Source organism: Leopardus geoffroyi, chromosome D3 (assembly GCF_018350155.1).
Source record: "Leopardus geoffroyi isolate Oge1 chromosome D3, O.geoffroyi_Oge1_pat1.0, whole genome shotgun sequence".
Taxonomy (NCBI): domain Eukaryota; kingdom Metazoa; phylum Chordata; class Mammalia; order Carnivora; family Felidae; genus Leopardus; species Leopardus geoffroyi.
In genome coordinates this window covers 32,479,173-32,503,252 of record NC_059339.1, presented here as the reverse complement: position 1 = coordinate 32,503,252, position 24,080 = coordinate 32,479,173, and the positions used below count along the sequence as shown (strand labels likewise).

General features: G+C 49.6%; 1 protein-coding gene across 1 annotated transcript in view; it reads left to right on the top strand.

Annotated features, from left to right (window-relative positions):
• The window catches only part of IMPA2 (inositol monophosphatase 2), a 46,572-nt gene that overhangs the window by 8,094 nt on the left and 14,398 nt on the right, over positions 1-24,080 (top strand). Inside the window, exons 2-5 of the mRNA XM_045459795.1 lie at positions 8,254-8,387; positions 15,256-15,360; positions 17,933-17,978; positions 19,935-20,043. Of these exons, the coding sequence (XP_045315751.1) occupies positions 8,254-8,387; positions 15,256-15,360; positions 17,933-17,978; positions 19,935-20,043 (394 nt within the window). The remainder of the gene's footprint in view (positions 1-8,253; positions 8,388-15,255; positions 15,361-17,932; positions 17,979-19,934; positions 20,044-24,080) is intronic.

The following is a 24,080-nucleotide window of genomic DNA, read 5'->3' as shown; positions in this document are numbered from 1 at the left end:
AGTTGGTACGCGTGAACTGCTTGGAGTGGTGCCAGGGCAGGGTGAGCCCTCAACAGGGTGATGGCGCGGCCACCAAGCTGTAGGAGGTGGGATCCAGGGAGCGGCCCCTGCTGGCGGGGCCCAGCCTGCGATCTGGGATGTGCCTCTTGTAAGGAATGGTCTCAGGTGGAGAGGGTCAGGTGACACAAAAGGCAGCTGAGGTGTGGGGGAAGGTTATCCTCAGGATGTGTCACCCAAGGTGGCCAGGCACCCAGTGGGACTGGTTCAGAGGAGTGCCGGGGCATCAGGAGGACAGTGGGCGGGGGGTGACCGGACTTTAAAAAGTAGAGATAGCAAGTTGGAGGAAACGCCCATGAAGCTGAAGAGGGAGGCAGTGACGCTGGAGAGCTTTAAGACTCGCTGGCTTGTGATACCTGAGAGCCCGGCATCCATGGCCCACCTCTGCTTTCACCAGCTCCTCCTCGTCCCCGTGATTAGGTTCATTTGTGAGTTATTAGCAGATGTTAACTGCTGACCCGTATGCCACAGGAGAGCCACATGGAATTCACTTTGTGGGCTTTATTGATTGTCCTGTGTACTAGGATTCTCCAGAGAAACAACCAACTGGAGGCCAGCAAGTCCAGTTTGCAGGGTGGTCTGGCAGGCTGAAGACCCAGGGAGAGCCAGTGAGCCAGCCCAAAAGCCATAGGCAAGAAGAGCCAATGTTGCAGAATAAGACCAAAGATAGTCTGCTGGAGTTCTCTCTCACTCAGAGAAGGATCGATCTTTCCTTCTATTCAGGCCTTCAACTGATTGGATGAAGCCCACCGGCATTACAAAGAGCAATCCGCTTTGCTAGTTAAGATGTTAATCTCATCCAAAAACACCCTTGCAGGAAAGCCCAGACTACCATTTGACAAAACATTTAGGGTACCCCATGGCCCAGTCAAGTTGACTCATAAAATTAACCATCACATCACACTCACTTGTGTTCAGATATGTCTAGAACCTGAAATGTATAGTCAGTATCGTCAGGACTGCACCTCCAATCACCACATTTTTCCCAGTCCAACAGAGGAAAGTCCTGTTGCCTATTAGAAACCCGCTTCTGGCAGAGTTTTTTTTGGGGGGGTGTGCTGGTCCATGCGTTCTGGAACACACACAAGTTGCTCTGTAGTTATGGGTATTAATTGTATAGCAGACTTGGGGACAGTAATGTAGAACCAAGATGGTGTAGAGACCAGAAGGAGGCTTTGGGACACATCCCCGAATGATGCTTCTGACACGGAAGCCGATGGTTTCCCTTCTTTTAGGTTTGAAATTCAGGAGTCAGTGACTGAAGGCTCATATTTTATATATTAAACATTAACAGAATGTTATCTGGAGGGAATGCCCAGGCCAGGAGGTCTGTGAAGTGCATGCTTAGTTAGTGAGTAGCTGAAAAACATTAATTAAAAAACAGCATACACTAACTGACTGCTGGCAGAAGGAGCATGTTTACAGTGTTAAGAGCAAAGATAGCTGTGGTAAAGGGCTTAGCAGGGAAGTGCCCTGACAGCCTCACGGCCACCCCCCTGTGAATGGGACTGTGGTAGAAGGCAGGGGCTGTGTGAGTCTACTGCTGATTGATTGAAAAAAATACAGCACTCTCTTGTCGCCCTTCCTTGCAGTGTAGGAACATTTAAGAATAAATCTTTTCTTAACCCGGTATTTTAGGATCCCATTTGAGATCTGTACCTTGTGTATAGGTTTTTGATTTTTGCCGTAAGTCATTAAGTTCCGTCAGGCATTTGCTCTCAAAAATAACAGTGGTGCACGTCCTTGTGTACATAGAAATCATTTTGCGTCCCAAGACCGTGACATAGGATTCCTCATTTAGTTCTTCCACAACCGTGTCTGAGGTGCCACTGTTATTACAGATGAGGAAACTAAGGCTCCGAGAAGCTCGGTGATGCCCCCCACAGTCTCCCAAGTGGAGTTGGAACTCAGATCTGTGTGATTCTAAACTGTAGGTTTATCATCTGTGCTCCCTACTGATATTATGAAATGGGTGCAAGCAGGAACTGCATTCTAGACCGGGGGATTTTTCATATGCATTTCCTCCCCAAAGAACTAGCGTTTTCAAGTCACTGGGGACTGAAAGGAGGCTGCTGGTTCGTCTAGCTTTCCCAGGTGTGGGAGCCCGCCTGATAAGTCTGTGCTGTCCCACTTCAATGCATGTCACCTTGCCGGGTCTAGAGCCTGAGGGGCAGTGTTGTGGGGAAGGCTGGGTCCTGGACCTGCCAAGAGGAAAGGCAGGGCTCCTGCCCTGCAGCCACTTCCCATCTAGTGGAAGAGGCTGGACAGTGCCTTATACTGATAAAGCAGTGCAGCGCGTGCAGCAACTGAGATGTGCCTTCGGTGCTGCGGGAACCGCTGAGCCAAGGGGAAGGGCCTCACCCAGGGTGAGTGGGCGGAGGGCTACACAGGCAGTTTCCCGGAGGAGACGGGCGTGAGCAGGGTCCTCAAGGACAAATAGGCTTGGCCCTTGCAGGAGAAAGAACGTCCGTCCAAAGACAAAGTTGCTGGAGAGCGAACAGCAGAGAGTGACTGGGCATGGCAAGGGGGACAGGTGCCACCCAGGCTGGCCACAGATGTCCTCACACACAGGACATGGGGCCTGCCATCCTTTCCAAGGCGGCATGGGGTGGGGCAGGGAGAGGACAAGTCACAGGGTGTGCCAGGAGACAGATCTGCTTTCTGGAGAGGCCGCTGGGCTCCGGGTGGACGACGCTGCAAAGGGGCAAGACAGGAGGTTTGGAGGTTGAGCAACACCGGCAAGTGAAGGCAGGCAGCGTGAGGTTAGCGTAGTTCTGGGAAGTCATTCAGAAGTAGGGTCCACATATCTGGGTGTGTAACCCGACGAGAGGGAGGAGTTCAGGTGTCCCAGCGGATGGGATCCAGGGCCTGGAGGAGCTGCGGCAGAAGAGAGAGGGCTGGCCCCAGCACCGCTTCAAGTTGCCAGTGAACACGGAGGGTGGTGTGGCCTGCCCCACCGTTAAAGGACACGGGCACATTCAAGCCCCATGGCTTTCCTTGTGACACATGCCCACGTCGAAACAGTCGTAGCAGAACAGTCATAAATATTAATAGACACAGACCAGAAATATTTTGAAAAAGAGCATGATTCGACACCTTCCTCCTGAATCCATAAATCTGCCCTCCTTTGTGTGATTTGTAGCTAGGGCCTGGGTCCTCTGGAAAGTGTGCCCAGATGACATCAGACATTGCCCAAACTGCCCACACAGGTCCCTGAGCATGCATCTCCTCAACATATGAGGGTTGTGTATCTTTTGGATCTTAAAGACCAAATGCATAAATACCAGGGCGGTTAGATATGGCTTCACAAGAGCACTTGCTGAAAAAGTCTTCCAGACTTTAGTCACCTATGAGCTCAGTGTGTAGCAACCAAGAAATCTTCATTCCGATGTCCACCAACACCTGACTGTGTAGCAGCCCCCGTGTAGGCCACAAAATCCACCTGTGGAAGGTGGATACCTAGACAGGACCGATGGGGCTCCTTCGCCGGCATGCACTGACGTGGAATCCCAAGAGGCCAGCTGTGTGGTTTGTGTAAGTGCCCTAGCAGCACACTGAGAGGGTGAGTGCCCTCCCTGCTGTGCCTGCAGATGTTGGAGACCCATCATACAGGAGGTGACATCTGAGCTGAGTCACCACACGGGCCAGAAGAAGGCTGGCGGTTCTGTCGGAGGGGAGACTTGAGAGTGAATGATTCACTTAGGCTGGAGCCCAACAGTCATGGAGCGGGGAGGGGAGGGAAAGAGAATGCAGAGTTGAGGTGAGGCCCATTTGTTAGATTGGTGGCTTGGCTTTGTTCACAGACCAGTGACAGAAGCAAGGCAGGTTTCTTTCTTTCCCACAACAGCCCAGTTAGGGGTCTGGGGAAACGGGGGCTGTGCTTCTCCAAGTCACCCAGGGACCCAGGTTCCTTGGCACTTGTTGCTTTAAGGAGATGTTCTCTTCCCACATGACCAAAGCTGACCTCTCACCCCCACAGCTACGTCACCAGCTGGTGGCAAAGGGAGAAAGGACAGGAGGGAGTAGTGCGCAAACAGTGGCCTTTTATGGTGTGACTCAAGTTGCACGTAGCCCTCCGTTCACATCCTCCTGGGCAGAAAGCAGGGCCATGCCTACCTGCCTGAGAGGCAGAGAGGTGTGGACTGTTGAATCTTGCTAAACCTGGGCCTTCTCTCCCTGAAAGGAAGAAGAGGATACTGGCTACTTGGGATTAAAGTCTCTGCCAGGAGACCACCTCTCAAGAGCTATGGTATGCCACCTGGGGGGTTTTGTATCCTCAGAGTCTAGGGAGCCCCTAAGTGCTTTATGCTGGGATTAAGGTCAGGGGGTTAGCAAGCCCTTCTGGTTGTGGTGTGGTGAGTGGACACGGGGGCCGTAAAGCAGATTTGAGCTGGCTCCAGGAGGTGGGGGGGGGGGGGGAGGCAGTGGATGGAGGCTGGAGGAAGAGACTCCAAGTCCATCTTAACTTTCTCACAGGACAACCAAAAACCCACAGTGAAACAAAACGAAGAGACCAAGGTGGTCAGTGTTCATATAAGCGCTAATGGTCCAGTTGGAAAAAATGTGCAGAGTCTATCCAAGCAGTTTGATGTGTATTTTCTTCATGATTCAAAGACTTCTGTGCACCTACTCTATGCCAGGTATGGTTCTAGAGGCTAGGGGTGTGGCAGGGAACCAAAGTGCCTCTGCTCTCCTGGGGGAGACATACCATCAACAAAGGGACAAGTGAGATGATTTCAGATGGCAAGAAGTTCTGGATAGGTTAGAAGATATAAAGTCCCTGGAATAGAAAGAGATTTGGTTAGGACCAGCCAGAAAACCAGAGTGGCAGAAGGATGGCGAGACTCGGAGTGGCCTATGGGAGGTGACATTTGTAGGTCTAGGTTTTTCCTGAAAGCCATGGCAGTCTTTGCGTAGTTCTAAGCATTAAAGTGATTGGAGCTGACATATGTTTAAAACCCGCTCTGGCTTCAGCACAGAGGCTGCAGGGTGCATGGTTGGAATCATAATCTTGAACTGTACAAATGCTTACTACGTGTGCGCGTAGGGGCAAGTGTAACATGAAGCCGGAAGCCTGTGTCCTCTCAGGGTGGAGGTCCCAGGACTTCTGTGTGGTGCTGGGTCAGAACATCCAACCCCCGGGGACTCTTCCTCCTTCTGGGGTTTGAGAACCTGCTCTCAGCCCAACTACTCCAGTGTGGCCCCCAGCGTCGGTGTCACCATGGAACTTGTCAGAAATGTGAACATCAGACCTCAAACCCCACACCTACTTAACCACCAAAGTTTTCACTTCAGCAAGACCCCAGGTGACTGACTCATGCACAGTGAAGTTTGAGAGGCTTTGGTGGTGTGTCCTCTAGTCTTCCTCTCCCCTTTCCTCTGCTTGCATACACCCCCCACACCTCCCCACACCTCTCCCCTTCCCTCTGCTTGCATACATACCCCACACATAACCACATGCACTCCCTTCACACCTCCCCACACCTCTCCCCTTGCCTCTGCTTGCATACATACCCCACACCTCCCCACACCTCTCCCCTTCCCTCTGCTTGCATACATTCCCCACACCTTCCCACACCTCTCCCCTTCCCTCTGCTTGCATACATTCCCCACACCTCCCCACACCTCTCCCCTTCCCTCTGCTTGCATACATAACCCCACACCTCTACACACCTCTCCCCTTCCCTCTGCTTGCATACATACCCCACACCTCCCCACGCCTCTCCCCTTCCCTCTGCTTGCATACATAACCCCACACCTCTACACACCTCTCCCCTTCCCTCTGCTTGCATACATTCCCCACACCTCCCCACACCTCTCCCCTTCCCTCTGCTTGCATACATAACCCCACACCTCCCCACACCTCTCCCCTTCCCTCTGCTTGCATACATAACCCCACACCTCCCCACACCTCTCCCCTTCCCTCTGCTTGCATACATAACCCCACACCTCCCCACACCTCTCCCCTTCCCTCTGCTTGCATACATAACCCCACACCTCCCCACACCTCTCCCCTTCCCTCTGCTTGCATACATAACCCCACACCTCCCCACACCTCTCCCCTTCCCTCTGCTTGCATACATTTCCCACACCTTCCCACACCTCTCCCCTTCCCTCTGCTTGCATACATTCCCCACACCTCCTCACACCTCTCCCCTTCCCTCTGCATACATACCCCACACCTCCCCATACCTTTCCCCTTCCCTCTGCATGCATACATAACCCCACACCTCCCCACGTCTCTCCCCTTCCCTCTGCATGCATGCATACCCCACACGTAACCACACACACTCCCTTCACACCTCCCCACACATACCACATACATCATATACACGTGAACCACACACACATCACATGCACACATAAAGCACACATGTATCACATACACAAATACATAAACCACACATATCGCCCATGTATAAACCACACAGATGTTGCCTACGTGCACATATAAACCAAATCACACACATGCACATATAAACACACACCATACCCCCCCACCCCCATACATGCTCCACACTGACTTTCCATACAAGATGCAAGCTCACTGCCAAATGACCTACAAATAGGAGGTCTAGACTAGCCCAAAATTTAGGGATCCCTGGAGGACAAGGGCAGATGCTACATGAGCTAGATTGAGAAGTTTCAAATTTAAAAACAAGGAACCTGTGGAGATTTGTCTGATAGGAACTTGCTGTGTGCACATTGATGTTTTAAGGAGATCAACCTGACAGTGCTAAGCAGAATATTGCAAATAGAAGGCCCCAAGTGGCAGACAGCCTGGGGACTGGCATAGAAACGTTAATGGATTATACGTGAGTGCTATATGCTTTGTCGTTCACATTATTTACAAAATTACACTCCACATTTTCTGTAATATGTATCCGTTTGCAACCAAGAGGAAAAACTGAACAAAACCTGTCTAGGCTCAGCACTGTTTTGTCCGGCTCTAGGATGAGGGCAGTAATTTGAGGATTGCTCAATGTCTCAGGGTCTCCTGCTTATTCTTTAAAATCCCATCTGAGGTCCTCTTCCTCTCTGCAGACTTGGGGGTCATCTTTTCCTGCCCTCCTGCCTTTCAGCACCGTTAGTACATAGCACAGGCTGGCCATGAAAGAGGCACTCAGGAAACATTAAGGTAGAAGGATAAGTCAAAGGATGTCGAGTCTGGGTAGCTGTGTGATTGGTGGTGCTTTGGAAAGAAATGCAGGCTCTTGGGATGGTAGCCAGTTTGGGAGGAAAGGGCTGAAGTCATTTTTAGGTGTCCTGACTTTGTCATTGTGCTGAAGGAGACACTGAGCTGTTACAACAGACAAAAATGAAAAGAAAGCCCTGGGCTGGAGAAGGAGTGCTTTTTATTTATTTCACAGAGTAGACCTGATCCTTCCCAAGTGTCCTGTGATGGATTAACCACTCCGCACACCTTCCTGTTTGGGCCCTCCAGGGGTTTCTAGAGCCAGATTGGGCCAGGCACAAGGCGGTGCCGGGAGGCTCCCTCTGCACCTCGCCTCTGCATTTAGCACAGCGGGTTTGGACCGGATGTGCTGGGGCTTGCACATCCACAGAGCCTGCCTGTGAGCCCAGAACTGGGGATCAGTGAGGTCCTGGCACCTAAGCCAGCCCATGTGCACATCCCCCTTGGACGGTCAGTAGCGCCCTGACCAGGGCAGCAGGGAGAGCAGGACTTCCTGTTGGTGAAGTGCCTCTTAACCTCTCCCGGGTCTCCTTGTTGGAACGTTTGTAATCTGGTTTCAAGAGCATAGTCCATTCCATGTGATGTGTAAAGTGAATTAGGGAAAATACATTTTTACACTGAAATCAAATTCCTGGGACTCTCTGGGGCAGAGGTGTTAGTTACATAATCTTCCACGGGTTGAAACTTCACGCTCACAGAGCCACTGTGTCTTTTCCTTCAAAGAATTGCTCACAGGCTGGGCAGGATAGCTTCAACCAGTGAGCCCACCTTCTGGTGTAGGAATAGCGGGTAGTTAGGTTCACTGAACGCCCAGCAGAAGACCTTGTGTGTGATGTTGAACCCCAGCGGCCTGCCCATGTTAGAAGCAGCCGGTGGCCCTCAGACCCACACCTGCCACCTCTTTTGTTCAGAGTTGCCCACAGGAGGCGTGAGTGTCTCTGCGAGACGAGGGAGCTCGTCGGTTTAACCACCTCCTGTACTTTTATGTACTTTCATTTCAGATCATCAGGAAAGCCCTTTCTGAGGAAAAACGCGTCTCAACAAAAACATCAGCTGCAGACCTCGTGACAGAAACGGATCACCTTGTGGAAGGTTTAATTATTTCCGAGCTGCAAAAGAGGTTTCCTTCGCACAGGTAGGTGTGTTCATTGAGAAGACACCCTAGTAACATGCTGCCAGCGTCTGACTCGGGGTGCCAGGCCGCTGGTTGCTGGGAGCAGATGTGAAACAGGGAGCCTTACAGTCTGCCTCTAAGACAGCGTGGTAAACACACAGTTGTTTTCATTCATCTTACTGTCATCTTGACGACCCTCATGTCAATATGTTACCTTACAAATACCGAGAAAGGTCCACTTCCTATAACGCGCCCAGGGGCAGTCTCTGCTGTCCTCGGCTAAGCCACTTGGCGTATTTCTGGAGGGACTTGTGTCTGCTTGGTGACCCCATGCGGACTTTCCAAGACGGACGTGGCCCCAGGTCCACTGGCTGATGGTGCGCCCCTGCCGGTCCTCAGTGATGCACCCTCCTGTGCCAGCCCACACCAGCAGACCTGGAAGGCTGCTCTCCACCCGAGAAGGCCCTTATGAGGACTCTGCCCTCTTCTCTAGAGCAGAAGTTCTTAACCTTTCTGGCATCACCATGTGGAGAATCCAATGCAAACCACTAATTTTTTCCTCAGAAAAGTTCAAATATGTATGCGGCTTTTTGCATCTACCTCCAGGGGAACCCTAGACCTCAGAGGAAGACTCCCCTTGAACTCTGAGTGGGGCTTCTCAGGCCCTCCTTCACCTCTGGAGTTCTGCAGAAGAGATTTGGAAAACCACTGCCTTAGATGAGAGGGGTCTTTCTCCTCACAGAGGAGACTAGAATAGGAGCTCTTGGATTTCTGGTTGTGGATAACTGTGATTGTGGTAAGGTTCCATGTTTGATGGGCTTACACAGCAGAGACCTGGAAGGTGACCTCCCTGAGCATCCATCTGGCACAGGGTGGGTGCAACAGAGTTTTTCCCCTTTGAGTGATTAAATGAAAGAAGGGACAAGCCAGCCTTCAAACATACCTCCTTTTTTCCCTGTTGTTTCCTCCTAGCTGGTTAGGTCATCTCAGGGTCACCAACTCTCCTTTCGAAATTCTCTCTGCCAGTGGGTCACGTTTGTTTTGTTGACACCCTTTATGTGTGACCGTCTGTTATTTCCTATTTCCTTATTCAGTGTGAAGTCAGGATTCCTAACATCTGTTATAATATTTTTAAGCTCTAAAATGTTTATGATTTTCTTTTAACATTTTGAAATATAAGGTAAATGACAATGCCAAAAGAATTCTATAGGTTGCTTTTATTCTTTGAGAGGAAAAAGGCTGCAGTAACCAACCAGCTGTTTGTGGTTGAGGAACTGTTTTGGTGCTTGAAGTTTCTGTGGTATTGGTCCAGGTGGCCATGGCAGAAGTGAGGGCTGGCTTGGTTATGTGGTAAAGGCCTGGAGGTCACTGCAAGACCAGACATATTGACGTTATCAGGGCTTGGCTTCTGGCGTATTTCAGTTAGAATACTCTTGCCAAACTGAATTCTGAAATCACGTACCTATTGTATGTGTTGGCAGCAATTGCTGAGTGGTTTGGGTCCACTCTTGTGGATTCATGTCAATATGGGGCATGGATTCCATTTGTACAAGGTATATTTAAATCTTCATTGCTGCATATCCCAGGAGAAAAGTCAGTGTGTTATATGAGTGATTGTACCTCCTTCCGCCCCCACCACCCTCCCCCACCCCACTTGACCCTGCAGCCTGGGGTTGCCTGGAGATCACCAGACTCTGAAGCCCCTTTGGAAAAGCATTGACCCAGGGCAGTGGACCCTACCTAGGGTGTACTCCAGGCCCACCTGGGAGCTTCTCCAACCTGCTAATGCCCAGCCTCCGTCTCTAAAAAGCCCTGGGAGATGCAGATGCACACATCTGCCCAGGAATCTGTGATTTATAGCGATAGTTCCCAAACTGCCCCGAGCTGGTGCCAGCCAGCCTGTGAGGGAAGAGATGTGGCTGCCCAGTGGTAAGCCCCGGCGTTTTGCCGCTTCCTTCTCAGCTCTGAGGGCACCACCAGGACTGGGGGAAGCCTGGATGTCCTGCTTCTACTCTGCTCAGTTTGCCTAGAAAACTCCAATAGATGAAATCATTTCTCAACATATCTATGCCAAGTTTGGCGTGGGTTTTTTTTTGTTTTTTTGTTTTTTTGTTTTTTGTTTTTTTTTGCTTTTTTGCCAGTGACTAGGATTTAAAATAATTTGGGAGCACTTAGTTATATTTTAGATCACAGATAAATTTGCAATGAGAAAAAATGGCATACACGTTATAAAAAAGCATATTGTAATTTTTCTGCATTCAGAGCATTTAAATATATCCCTTAAATCAATTAGCATAAAGTTGCCTATGATTCTTATTTAGGAAGGACTCCCTGTTATTCTGAGCTTATGCTCATCCCCATTTTATGTCTTTTGTGAAACAATATTAAAGATATATTGCACCTGTTTTGCTTTTAATAAAATAAGTCTACCTGGTGTAGACTCGGTGGTTTTATTATTTTATTGTACTCATTTGTGAAATCCAGAGTCTGGTCCCTTATCTGGAAGACAGGAGTATGCTGAGCCAAAAAACTGTAAGATTGAAATTTGCTACTGCCCGCGGCTTTGGCAAATCACCCCAGCCAGTTCTCAGGGTCCCAGCCTTCTCATCTAGGATGGGGCACCCAGCCAAGGTCATCGTATGGTGGTAATGACAGAAAGCAAACCAGCAGGTTAAGGTTGACAGAGAAAGCACAGTATTGGCATTGACCACATTAGCCCAGTCCCCATCCAGGCCTGCCTTTGTTGGGTGCCTAAACCTGTTTTTAGTGAATGATTTTTGAGTCAGATCCAAGCTCCACAACTTTGGAAATCTTTAGTAGCATCACTGAACCATATTTATATACACCTCGTCCTTATCCCTTGTGTCTGGGTTGGCACAGGCGAAGGGAGGAGAGCAGCTTGAGCTGCTCAGTGCACCCAGCTGCCTCCTCTGTCCTAGAATGGGCTCCCCTTGGCGGGACACGGCCTCATCCATCGTGGTGACTCCTGTGCCCTGCAGCATGCCCAGTATTCTCTAGACTTGGAAAATGTAAATTCCTGGCCACCACTGGCTAGGCACTCGCTCCCCACCGCTTTCCCACCGTGTTTTGCCCTGGGTGCCCATTGTCCTCGGGCAGCAGAGCCTGCTGCGATGCTGGCGAGGCCTGGGAGCATTAATTGGCTCCCTAGTCGACCAAAGGATGACCCTGATCTTGTCACAGAGTAGACAAACTAGCCAGGGGAAAAGGGCCTAGATGCCCTTGGCCATCAAAATTATAGGAAGGGTTTGTTAGGACTATAAGAAAAAAACGGTAGTTGAATTATGCAGCAGAATGTGTCATTCTAATCTGTTACGAAGCTTTGAAGCTTACCCCAGGTGCTGTTTTCGTCTTGTACATTAGCTGGCTTATGAAAAGGCCCAGGAGCTCCCTAAATTTTAGGTAGATTGTTTTTTTCCTACTTATGTTATGGATTTTATGTAGCTGTCCCAGTGCTTTTACTAAGATCTCCATAATTTCACACCTCCATGTGTCCAGCTTGATGTCCCTGTGGAGAGCTGAAGAATGTTCTCTCCCATTCTGTAGGTACTAGCTTCCCAAATGAGGAAAATCAGGTTTCAGTGAATAAACTACAGCTCTCCTTACATACCAGGGAGGTATTTTGGATGCCTCAGAAGAGTGGACATCATCAAAGGCCCTGCCCCAAAGTGCCACCTGCAGGCACAAAGCAAGTAGGGAGGTGACAGACACTCCTTGCACCTCTGTCACTCGGGCAGCTGAGTAGAGAAGAAGAGAACTCTCAGGCATGAATAATCAACTGCAAAAGTCTAGGGCTCAGGATGATTACTTTGAGCGATTCCTACCAGAACTGCTGTGCAGAACAAAAGCTGTGTCAACAGAAGCATTGTGGGTGCTTCTTTCAACAGGCTGCTTGGTGACCCCCCTAGACCATGTCCGTCCCACCTCCTGTCCCTGCCTGTCCTAAGAAGCCCCATTGGTGCACTGCAGGTTGTGCTCCCTGACTCATGTGTTAGCTGCCAGTCCTGCAGAGATGCTCTCTCCTCTTCCTTCCTGGGAGACCCCGGCAATTGCCCCTCCAACTCTAGAAGGTACCCACTTCCTGCTTAAATTAAGTTTAAAAAGGAAGAAAATTCCACATTTCTCCTCAGTTTCTGGGAATTTATGTTTGGATGTGAGTCATTGCCATTTCTATCTTGACCTTAGTAATGCCTTCTCACTGCTTTATGATCCTTGTGCCCAATTGAAAATTTGGCAGTTGGTCCCTATATGTGTGATTTTGGGGTGTAGACCCTTTTCCTCAAGACCATAATCACAAGCCATTACATGGGAGGAAAATCATGTAGCTGTAGAAAGAAGGCATTGAAAAGGGATTTAATTCCTTAACTCTTTGGCTAAGAAAACTGGCAGAGCTAATGCTATGCCTGATCGTGACTCTGTTTGCACATCACCTGCCTTCCTGCTGCGGTCAGGGCGCAGTCTTCACTGCCCGGCCCCACTCTGCCCGGCTTGGCTCCTCCGGCGTTGACTTTCACCATGCCATGTCTACCATCTAGACCTGCCTGCCTGGATCACATGATCCAGTGACCCAAAAATCCTGTGGAGGGGGGTGATGGTAGGGAGGGCAGCTCCCAGCAGGAGGAGGGGACCAGGAGCAAACAAAAGCATCCCCTGCCTTGCATCCCCTGCCTCTCTAGATTGTAAGCCTCTGGGCTCAGACTGTACTCACTCAAGTTTTCTCTGCACTGGGACCATTTTTCAGGGTGTGGGTTGTGGGTTCCTCAGGTGTCTCACTCAGTGCTTCCCAACCCCAGCGCCCTGCCTCTCCCACGTGGGTTTCTCCAGGGGACAGCAGCTGGGGGGAGGGAAACACTAACCTGAAAATGACACACATTCATTCGTCATACACACTGACAGGTTTCAGACGCTTTATCCAATAGAGGAGGTAGATGACTCTGTGCGTGCATGTAGAGCACGAGTTTCATAATCTGTAAAATGGAAAATGATGCTCCCAGAATTGTCAGGGGACCGTACGAGTTGCAAGGCGTGTGTCACTGCTGTTCTGACGGAACCATGACTTCAGAATGCACAGCACTTGTTCTTCCTCGAGTGTTACGGATGAGACAACACTTGAAATGCGGCTAGTGAGAGTAAAGAACTGACTTTTTAGTTTTGTGAACTAGCATTTAATTGAAATTATTTAAATTTAAACAGTCACATGTAGCCAGTTGGTACCGTGTTGGGCAGAGCAGTTACAGAACTTTCCAGCTCCGCCTTTTTATTTACAGTATGATGTCCATCTCAGCCGCAAGTTCATTGCCACATATTAGGGCGGACGCACAGCTCCTCTGGAGCAAGTGGTTTCCGGGAGCACTTAGAGGCCAAGCTGCTCTCCTGCTCTGCTGCCTGAAGACCACGACTGACAACATACCAGATGCCGCAGGAGGACATGAAATGTTTCTTGTTTTCCCTTCATTTATCCTTCTTGATAAAAACATACTGTCTTCAGGCCCCCTTTTTCTCTAGTACGGACATGTGCATAGCATGAGAACCCGATAGAAAAACCCTCCACAAGGCCTTGCGTTCCCACACAGAACAGGTGTTTGCTCAGCGCCTGCTGCGGACCAGGCCCTGGCGACAAGGCCGAACACAGGGCAAAGGCCCCACTCCTGGTGAACCTGGGCTTGTTACATGACAGTTGGAGACACATACCAAGCACTCTGTGCACCAAGCCCTGGTGTGTAAGCTTTAGAGAGGGTATGTTCTTTACTCTCGAGAGCGGCTCCAGGAGGCATAAGCAGAGGCTGGCCCTGCAGGGACACCGGCTCAGAGGTGGCGTCTGTGGTGCATAAACCAGTCCCCAAATGCCCCCACATGCTGTGCCGAGCCTGTGTGGATGGATGGAGGGCAAGGAGGACAGAGGGAAGAAGTAAGGGTGCCTTCCCTGGTTCTCGGCCTGAGCAACTGGGTACTGACGGTGCCTTTTGTTGAGCTAGATGTGAGGAGGGACAACCAGGCTAAATGTTGAGATGTGTTTCTCTTGTGCAGGTTCCTAACAGGAAATAGGTGGCTTGCTCAAGTGAGGATGGCTCAGGAGGGCCTGTCTACCGAGGACTAATTATAGAGGAGGGAACTGGGGACAGGGGCCCACTCTAGCCAGCGCAGGGGGTACACAGCCTCAGTCCTGGGCTACCCGTGTTCTTACAGGGTGCATGGGTCGCAGAGCATGAAGGAGAAGGTGTGGCCCACCCATGGCTCCTGGGCCAGAGACCAGGATGGAAAGGGCCTCTGAAGAGAAATGGCAGCTCCTGTGGAGCCCGAATGGTGGGTGGACACAGTTGTCACCTTCTCTGCAGCTCAGAGGAGGCCAGGCTGGGTACAGACCTGGGAGGTGTCAGCTGTGGGTGACATTCAGTGTCTTGGGTCCAGTGAAGCAGTCCACGCCGGCCACAGCATTACTGGTGGGAGAGCTAAAGCCTGAGTCCTGGGTCCTGCTCCCTGGCCAGGATTCCACCTTCTCTTCTCTATCCTTTGTCTTCAGCCTTTTCTCCTCCAGACTAAAGTTAGAGCAGAGTTTAGCTTTGTGTTATAAAATCTGTTCCCCGGTGTTCTTCTCTCGTATTTCTCCACCTGACCCACTCACGCTCCTTGATGCTTTCCTAAAACTCCTATGTTGAGGTGTCACTTCGTGTTTTCTAAGTCCTGCTAAGTAGGCTAGCAGACAGAAAAGCAGATGGTCTCTTGTAGACTCTGCTTCTGATTGACCCAGAGAAACCATAATGAAATCTCTCTGCTGTGTCTGCTTTGTCTTTAATGGGACTGGAAGCAGTTTGAAGCGCTTTGTCTTGAGTTCTTGGCGAGTTTTCTCAGGCTGAGCTCCTGTCCGCCACAGGTTCATTGCTGAAGAGGCTGCAGCTGCTGGGGCCAAGTGTGTGCTCACCCCCAGCCCCACCTGGATCGTCGACCCCATTGATGGCACCTGCAACTTTGTGCACAGGTGAGCATAAGCGCGGATGACCCCCATTCCGGTACCTAAACTGTCCTCAGAGCCCTCCAAGACTTTGTCTTTTCCAAAACAGCATTTTTTGAGGCAGGAGTATATAAACTTCTAGTAGGTTGATAGTCTCATTAAAAAGGTGATCATGTATTGATTTTTTTTTAACTTTTTTAAAAATGTTTTTTATTTATTTTTGAGACAGAGACAGAGCATGAGCAGGGGAGGAGTAGAGAGAGAGGGAGACACAGAATCCAAAGCAGGCTCCAGGCTCTGAGCTGTCAGCACAGAGCCCGACGCGGGGCTCAAACTCACGGACTGTGAGATCACGACCTGAGCCGAAGTCGGACGCCCAATCGATTGAGCCACTCAGGCGCCCCTATCATGTGTTGATATTTTTTAAAATAAGGTTTTCCATATTTCCTTCTTTTCCTTATTGTGAAATACTCTCAGCATGTAGGAAATCTCCATTTGTTTAAAAATGTTGTGTCTGCCATCTTTAAAATGTTGGTTTAAATTAAGAACCCCTTAAGGAACCCTTGGAGAAACAAGCAGGGTTATAAGACAAGTGTGTGCAGTCCAGCAGCTGCAGGAGCACGGGTCTGGACAGCAGCCCCTGAGGGGTGGCCTTCCAGAGCTGTCTTCAGAGGTGGGAGCAGACCTCATGCTACTGTGAGGTGGCTGAGGAACCCACTGGCAGCGGGCCGGGCCTAATCTGACTGAGTAAATAACAGCCAAAGAGCACTCCATTTCAGGGAGGTCAGAGAGGCCCTTGGGGAGAGGGGGAATGAGCTGCAGAGCTCGGGGAGGGGATAGGGATGTGGCTTCTGCTCCAGAAGCTCTGACCGATGGGATGGGCATCAGAGCTGTCCAAGGACACAAGGGCACTGAATGTGACACGGTTTCCACAGACTGTTGGTTCTCTGACGTGAACATGCATAGGGCCCCCGGAGAGCTGGCTGGCACAGGTTCAGGGCCCTGCCTGGGTCCCCGTCCAGGTTGGGCAGCCCATGGATGGTGCATTCCTCACAGGCATACAGGCAACGCCAACGGTGCGGGACCACACTTTGAGAGCCCCTTCCACAGATGACTAGGAAATACTCTGTTTCCTTACGTAAAGTGAAAAAGCATGAGCACCTCCAGACTGGGGTGGGGTGGGGGTGGGGGGGGTGGGAGGGGCTTTCCTCTGTGTTTTGCCTCAGATAGTGTGTTTATGTGTAAATATGTAAAGTAATCCTGATCCATCATGTTAATCATCATCCTTTTCTTAACCCCTCACTGTGGGTTATCTTGAGAATTTAGTCTGTCATACCCACACATTGCCTTTTGAGGCAATGGAATAGTGCCATCTGGTGACAGCAGCAGTGTCACCAGCCTAATTTGAAGCACGACAACCCCCCCACCCTGGGCAGGAATTCGCGTGGAGCCTCAGGTCTCCCCTTGTAGGTGTGTTTCACTGAGTGGAGCTTCTGTTCTTCTGTCTCACTTGTGATTGAAGTGTGCTGGTAATGGGGACAGGACGGGCTGAGCCCCATCATGTGGTGAAGGCCACACATCCACCAGCAGGCCTCTCCTGGGTCCCAGTGGTCCCTGGGCCATGCAGAACATGGAACCAGATAGACAGCTTGGAGGAGAGCATCATTTGGAAAACCAGCTGTGGTGCTGGTCGTCAGGTTCCAGGACACCTTCAAGGGCCACAGCGTAGTGATTCTTGTGGCCTAAAGACATCGGACGCCTTTGGCCACTGCAGCTCAGATAGGATCTGTTCATTCTCGTGTCCAACAGTGTCAGGGCTGAAGCATGTGAGAGAGGGCTTTCTGAGATACCTAAAGTGGAGCCTGGCGTGCCGTGTACTTGCTCAGCGAGCCACCCGCCAGATGGCCACGCTGACTGCTGCAGCCTCAGTCAGGGCTCACGTCTGTGTGGGACTGGTTTCATAGTTTTCCTGGAGGTTAGTAGTGCCCAGCTTCTTCCTACTTGCTGGTAAGCTCTGCTGATCTTCACATAAAAGAGAGATTATTTCCAAGAGGTACAGCAGCAACAACAAAATCATAAAAGTGCAGGCAATCTGCGATGTCACAGCCCGCCTCTGACGGCTGTGGCCCATGCCTGCATAGGACCCAGGGTGAGGAGGGGCGCTGTTGTCACCCAGACCTGGCCTCTGGGTGGAGGCTGTGATGCCCCCTCCTCACCTCAACTGGGACGTGGGTCTGGCCTTTTGGGAGGTCCCTACTGTCCCTTATGTCTCTGAGAACCAGCAAGCTGATTATTAAAATCCCTCTCAATTGGGTACTCGATGGTCATTGTTGAATTACATCAATCTTACATGACTTTCAGAATACTGCTTTCTTTCAAGGTCAGCTATCTTACAACATGGTCAGTTAAGCCTATTTGTCTTGGAAGCAGTTAGTGAAGCTGTGGGAAGTAATTTTTTAAAAAAACAAACCCACCCACACTGTATAAAGTTCTTTCTGTGCCTCCAGCGACGATGCTACGTAGCCACACAGAGGTTCCTAAGAGTTTGCATGAGACCATTTATATTTTAGAGTGTAAACCATTCTGTTTTTCTTTGCAGATTTCCCACCGTGGCAGTAAGCATTGGATTCGCTGTAAACCAAGAGGTACATGGTGGGTGGGTCCCCCCGGCCAGTGGTCCTGAGCCCCTGGGGCCTGGTTTAGCACCTTCCTTTTTGGGTTCCATCACGGTACTCCTGTTTTCCCGTCTTTGTCATGTGCCTTAATCATGACTAGTAAATTCAAGCATGTGTTTTTCAAATCCAAGAAAGTAAACAAATGAAAACTGGTTTTGAGGTGTGCAGGTTTGGGACTCCATGGCCAGCCCACCCCCGTGGTGGCTGACCCTTGTTCCCACCATGGTCTTTCTGTGATGCTGCTGGAGAAGCATGGAAAGGGAAGTTCTGAGCAAATGGTCCACATTAGTCTCCCTCTGACCCCTGGGGCGTGTGACCTAGTCACACACAGAAGAAACTCCTATTTTTGGAGGACATTTTTAATCCCAGTATTTCATTAGTTCTTCCTCATCCTTCTCTAGCTTTCAGCATGAGAACAAGACTGCTGCAGGGTTCCCATCACCCGTAGAGCTACGCAACGTCACAGGACCATAGGATGCATAAAGGCGTTAATCAATTTAAGCAGTGACACTTAACACTTCCTGTGCAGTCACCACAGTTATATTTAAATAGGACGGGGGGTTCGTATTTTCCAAAAGCAGCCCTCCGCCAGAGCACTGTTTTCTCTTCTTCACCCTCAGTGCCAGCATCAGTTCTCTAGCATGGAAACTGAGAGAAGTTTGTACCCGTGTAACAGTACTTAAGGTGAAGATACATAAAATTTTTGAAATCTGGCTAAGGAGTTAAATGCTCACTTGTCTGTCAGGTGTCATTGAGACCGAATAGGAGGCTGAGCATTAAGCTCAGAGGGTGACGCTCATGACCACGTGTCAGTAACTGGGTTTGGGGGACAAAATGCTGTGGGCGGGCAAGGCCTCCGATGGCAAGGCCCGCAGCCCCGCTGGGCCCGGTGTGAGTGCGCGCAGGTGGTCTGGGCTTGTAGTAGAGGGCTCTGGTCAAGGGGAGCGTCCCAGCTTTCCTCACCCCTCCCTCCTGCTAGCAAAGGCCTCCAGGCCCCCCAACCACCCCAGGGGCACAGGGTCTAGAGGCCCGTGTGGTTCTAGGACTACCCTCGTTTGGGAACCCCCTGAAAGCCAGGGTGAGGGGTAGGGAGGAAGATAGTGAAATATTGCTGGAAGGCCGACTGAATGATCCTCCCCAGAAAATAACCCTCTTCCTGCCTTGCTGGGGAGTCCATTCCACTGTGGTCGAGCTCACCCCGGACTAGCTGAGACTCTCCCAAGAGATTTGGCCTGGGTCTCTCTTTGTTTTCCAGGGAAATGAAAACATGGCCAGCCCCCAGACCACACACACTTGCTCCTGTCAACCCCAAATAGCGACCAGTTGGTAGAAGAAAGAAGACAAAGCACGTGTGTGTAGGGCAGCGTTCTGTCCCACTCTCACCTCTTCTTTTTACTGTACCTATGGGAGGCTGCCGTCTGAGGCCGGGTGGCTGCAGTTTGGCACTCCACCTGCACAGGGACGCGCCCCTCCTTGGTGAATCACCTCTCCCTCTTGGCCATCCTTGACTTGTGATTCTGTCATCAGCTTTACAGATGTATTCCTAATTCTTCACAAGTCAGCAACTTTGAGGGCTTCTTGTGAGGATTAGTCACGAGTAGCCTTCCCCACCCTCCACCCCCCAAAACCAAGGCCTTTCTGAAGAATTAAGTTTTTTCAGTAGCTTTCAGTTACTCACGCTTGATTATGATGTTAATTTTTAGTAAAGCTATGTTAGTGTTAGTATATTTTAAAGCATGTCGTTTTCAAAAAGACACGTCCAGTTTTGAATGGAGACACTAATGTTTTTCAGTTCCCTTTTGTGAAGGAGTTTCCATCACACTGGTCATAACACCAAGAACACCTTCCCCTTTGAATTACTGTCTTATTTTCTGTGTCAAATAAGCGAAGCATTTTTGGTTTCCATCCTGCCCCTGCACCCCACAGCTGGAATTTGGAGTGATTTACCACTGCACAGAGGAGCGGCTGTACACAGGCCGGAGGGGCCGGGGCGCCTTCTGCAACGGCCAGCGACTCCGGGTCTCCGGGGAGACAGGTAGGGCCTTGCGTGGCTCGTCTCAGGTCGTTTCAGATTGAGAAATGTGAATGGAAAATGCCAGAATCACCATTCTGGGAGACGGTGCTGGAAGTCCCCTGCTGAGGGTTCAATTTCTTTAGGGACATTGTGTCTCTGATGACCTGGAAATCGAGCCAGTTCTGTGTCTTAATGTTTTTGTGGATGTGGCCAGGAGCTTGAAATAGTCTCGTTCTGTTTTACACTCACATCTCTCATCTTCCGTGCTCAGAGAGACCCAGTCACCAGTGTGGTGTGGTCTCTAGCAGTCCAAGGACAAGGGCAGAGTCAGAAGCACACTCTGGCCCTCAGAGCGTCCAGGTAGACATCAGTCATCCGGATGTCACCAGGGCGACATCAGCCAGGTGCAGTCTGCGGCTCACCGGGTGTGGACTGGCTGCAGTTGGCTTCAGGTTCCATGAGAAGACGGTGGCCACGGGAATGAGCTGTGTGAATCTGTGATGTTTCCACGCACCACAGCTGTGTCACCGTCGGCGCTACTCCTAAGGCAGAACCTCAGGGACACCCAGTAACCTTTATAAAGTGGCTGTGGCTACACTTACACCACACGGAAGCACGTGTCCTTAACAATATGCTGGTTTAGGTTTTTCACGGGCTTTTCCGCCTTTGTCTCCCACTGATTAAATCCGTGATATTTTATCGCATTGTGGGACAGGTACTATAGAGGCAGAAACAGAAGAAGAGCCGCAGCCTAGAAGCAGCTAGATTAGGAGAAGACTTTGAAAGCTCCCTCATGTCCATGTGTGAGTGTGAAAAGGTAGAAAAGTGCAGTGGCTGCTAACTTGGAACTTGCACATCTCTGCAGCAGGACGTCATGAGGTACCCTCCCCGTCGTGGCTTCGGTCCGTGGGTGTCAGCGCTCTGCCTTTCTTCATGGTCTCTAATTCTTCTGCCTTTTCTCCCTCCCTGGATGGCACCTGGGTGCCTAGATGGCCTCAGAGGCAATGAGGAGAGTAAGGGATGACCCTGCCTTCCCACTGCTCCTCACCGAGTGAGAACGAGCTCTCCAGCTCTGATCTGCAGCCCAAGGACAGCACTGCCATCAGGGAGCCCTTTGTGCCTGGAGCCAGCAGCCCGGCCCAGTGAGGAGCCCGAGGGGGCTCCCTCAGGGGCCTCTGAAGGTCACAAGCATGCCCAGGGAAGGGGAAAGGGAACATCACACGAGGCTTCAGACAGACGTGAGACCAGCAGGGCATGCTAACCAGTTACTAATTCTGAGTCCCAGGGAGATTCCAGAACAGCCTCCAGCCTTACCCCATGCCTCCCTCTCCCAGAGATGTTTTGTTTGGCTGTGTAAAAAGAAGCCCTAATTGTAGGTACACATGCCAAGAGGTAACCACTCAGGCTAAATTGTGTAACTTAGTAGTGAGGAAGCCTGTCATTAAACACGCTTACGTGAACTTTGCTCTATATTTGTTTGATTAGAACACTCGGCTCCATTCACACACACTTGGCTTCCTGGTCAGCTGCCTGCGTGGCTCAGTTGTGCATGACTACTTTCTGTCCTCAGCGGGGCTCTCAGACCCACGTGGGGCAGGGATGCTGGGTCACCTCTACATCTGGCCCGGCATTGGCCCTCCAGCTCCACGCAAACCCTGTCATGAACCCCCTCTGCAACACAGCTGGGGCTCCCACTTCTCTCAAAACTGCCCGGGTTCTGGAGCTCCTTTTTAAAAACTTCTGACTTACAAAGAGTCCGATGTGCTGTTTTCAGTGCTGGTCATTTTGTACTCACCGGGTGACTGGATTTCTATGGAGGCAACAGAGCAACTGTCTGTTTCAGTCCCAGTTCTGCCACCTTCACTGTGAGGGCCAGCTGTCACTTAACCCCCCACCCCCGAACCTCCGTCCTCACGTGGTTAGTGGGGTGGTGATGACGGTGACTGAGGACTCAATGCGGTTCTACAGAGAAAGCACTCAGTAAAGTCCCCGGCACGTGGTACCCAAAGATGAGCGTTGTTACCAAAGGAGAAAAGACTTTAGTCTTTGCACAAGATCATTAAAGCCCATTGTGAGGATCAGGGTACGTTTCTGGAGGAAACAGGACACCCACCACTGATCTTTCTCCTTCTCTTATTTCTATTACCTTTTCCAGAATGACTTCCATTCACAAAGTAAAAAGCAAACAGAACCATATCAGATGGGGTAAAGGATTAGATTGAGGCCAAAGTTTCCTTAGTGCCTTTTTTTTTCTTCACTTCCCACCATGCAGAATTTCAAACATGTACAAAGTAGAAAAAGTACAGTGAACCCACATGACCCACCATGTGTCCAGCATTGTCAATGCAGTCACCCCTGCTTCATCCATACCCCCACCCAATTCCCACCACCACGAGCAAGTCCCGGATTCAAATCCCAGACTTAATATCACTTCTGAGTCAGCATTTCAGTATGTATCTCCAAACATACACGTGATTCTTTAAAATGCGTTATTTATTACGTATCCCTCTAAAAATTATCAGTTATTTCTGAAGTCATTAAATATCCAGTGTTCAAATTTCCAGTTGTTTCATCCTGTGGAAAACAGCTTTTCAAAGTGCCACTCAGTTCTCAGGGTTCCTTGTGGCTCCTGGTCAGTCTTTGTCACTCGCCTTCTCCGTGAACAGAGCTAGGAAGTTGTTTTTTAATATAAAAAACATTGTGAGTTCATACTGGTGTTTTTAATTCATATCCATGACTAGAAAGCTGTCTGTCTCCCTAACTCTTTGATCTGTGTCTCCTCTCCCCACGCTGGAACCCCGCTGCGCGGGGACTTGGGGAATGATAAATTCAGTAATGTCACACGATCACTTTTCCTCTTTATCCCACAACACACAAAAGATACCAGTTTCTGAATAGCAGTACTAGCCAGCTGTCAACAAACTGTTCCCCAAAGCCCTTGCAAGGATGTTTTTCTGTTGCTTTGTATTGTCATTTAGAGTCTACAGAGTGGTTCTTTACTCCCTTTGCTTATGAGGATAATCCCTTAGATACATTTGCTGCACTTTGCTTTTAATTTAGGAAGATGTTTTTAAAAATTGATTTTGTGTTTTAACTATACAGAAAGCTACATTGTTACAGAGTCAAATCTATAAAACAAAGTGTATTCCAAGAGGTTTAGCTTCTGGCCCTGTCCTTTACCCTATTGTCTCCCTCCCCCTTAGAGATTACCATCTAAAAAGCGGTTCCATTGCTTATTTTAGGTGTACTTTTTTTTTTTCTTTTAAATAAGCAGCTGCTTCATTTGCTTTTATTCTCTGTTTTGGTATAATTTGGGGTACTTAGAAAGGTTTCTATTTTTGTTCCAGTAATTTCCTTTATGTAAAAATGCTTCCATTCTACCCTACTCCTCTCTTTTTTGGGTTACTGTTATCAGTGACAATACTTAAGTTAGCTTGTAACTCCTCTTCCCCCTCCTCATAATGTACTCCAGTATGATTAAAACACGATAACCTTTCACTCAGTTACGACAAGGCAGTGGCTAGCTTATTGTACTAGTCACACCCTCTCCTCGTTCCCTTTCCACCTCCTGATGGTTGTGCGTGTGTGTCGACAGGGCAAGTGGCCATGCGTATGATGCTGTCACCCAAGAACTATCAGTTAGTGCATAGTCTTGGTTCCACAAGTAGATTAGATGTGGTACCCCCACCAGTCTCTTATGCCGATGTATCTCCATTGGGTGAAGCTCAAGGTCATTCACTTGTGCAGCATTTCTCACACTTTTTGATCCTATTTATACTACTGAAAAAATTATTGAAGACCCCCAAAGAGCTTTCATTTATGTAAGTTATACCTGTTGGTATTGATGTATTTGAAACTCAAGCAAAAACTTTAAAAACCCTTCTTAAGTTATCTTTAAAATAACTCATTACATGTTAACATGAGTAATATAGTTTTTATGAGAAACAACCATTTTTTCCAAAACCAAATTTTCATGAGTGGCATTATTTTACATTTTTTTCAAATCTCTTTATAATGTCTGGCTTAATAGCAGACAACTGGATTCTCATATCTGCTTC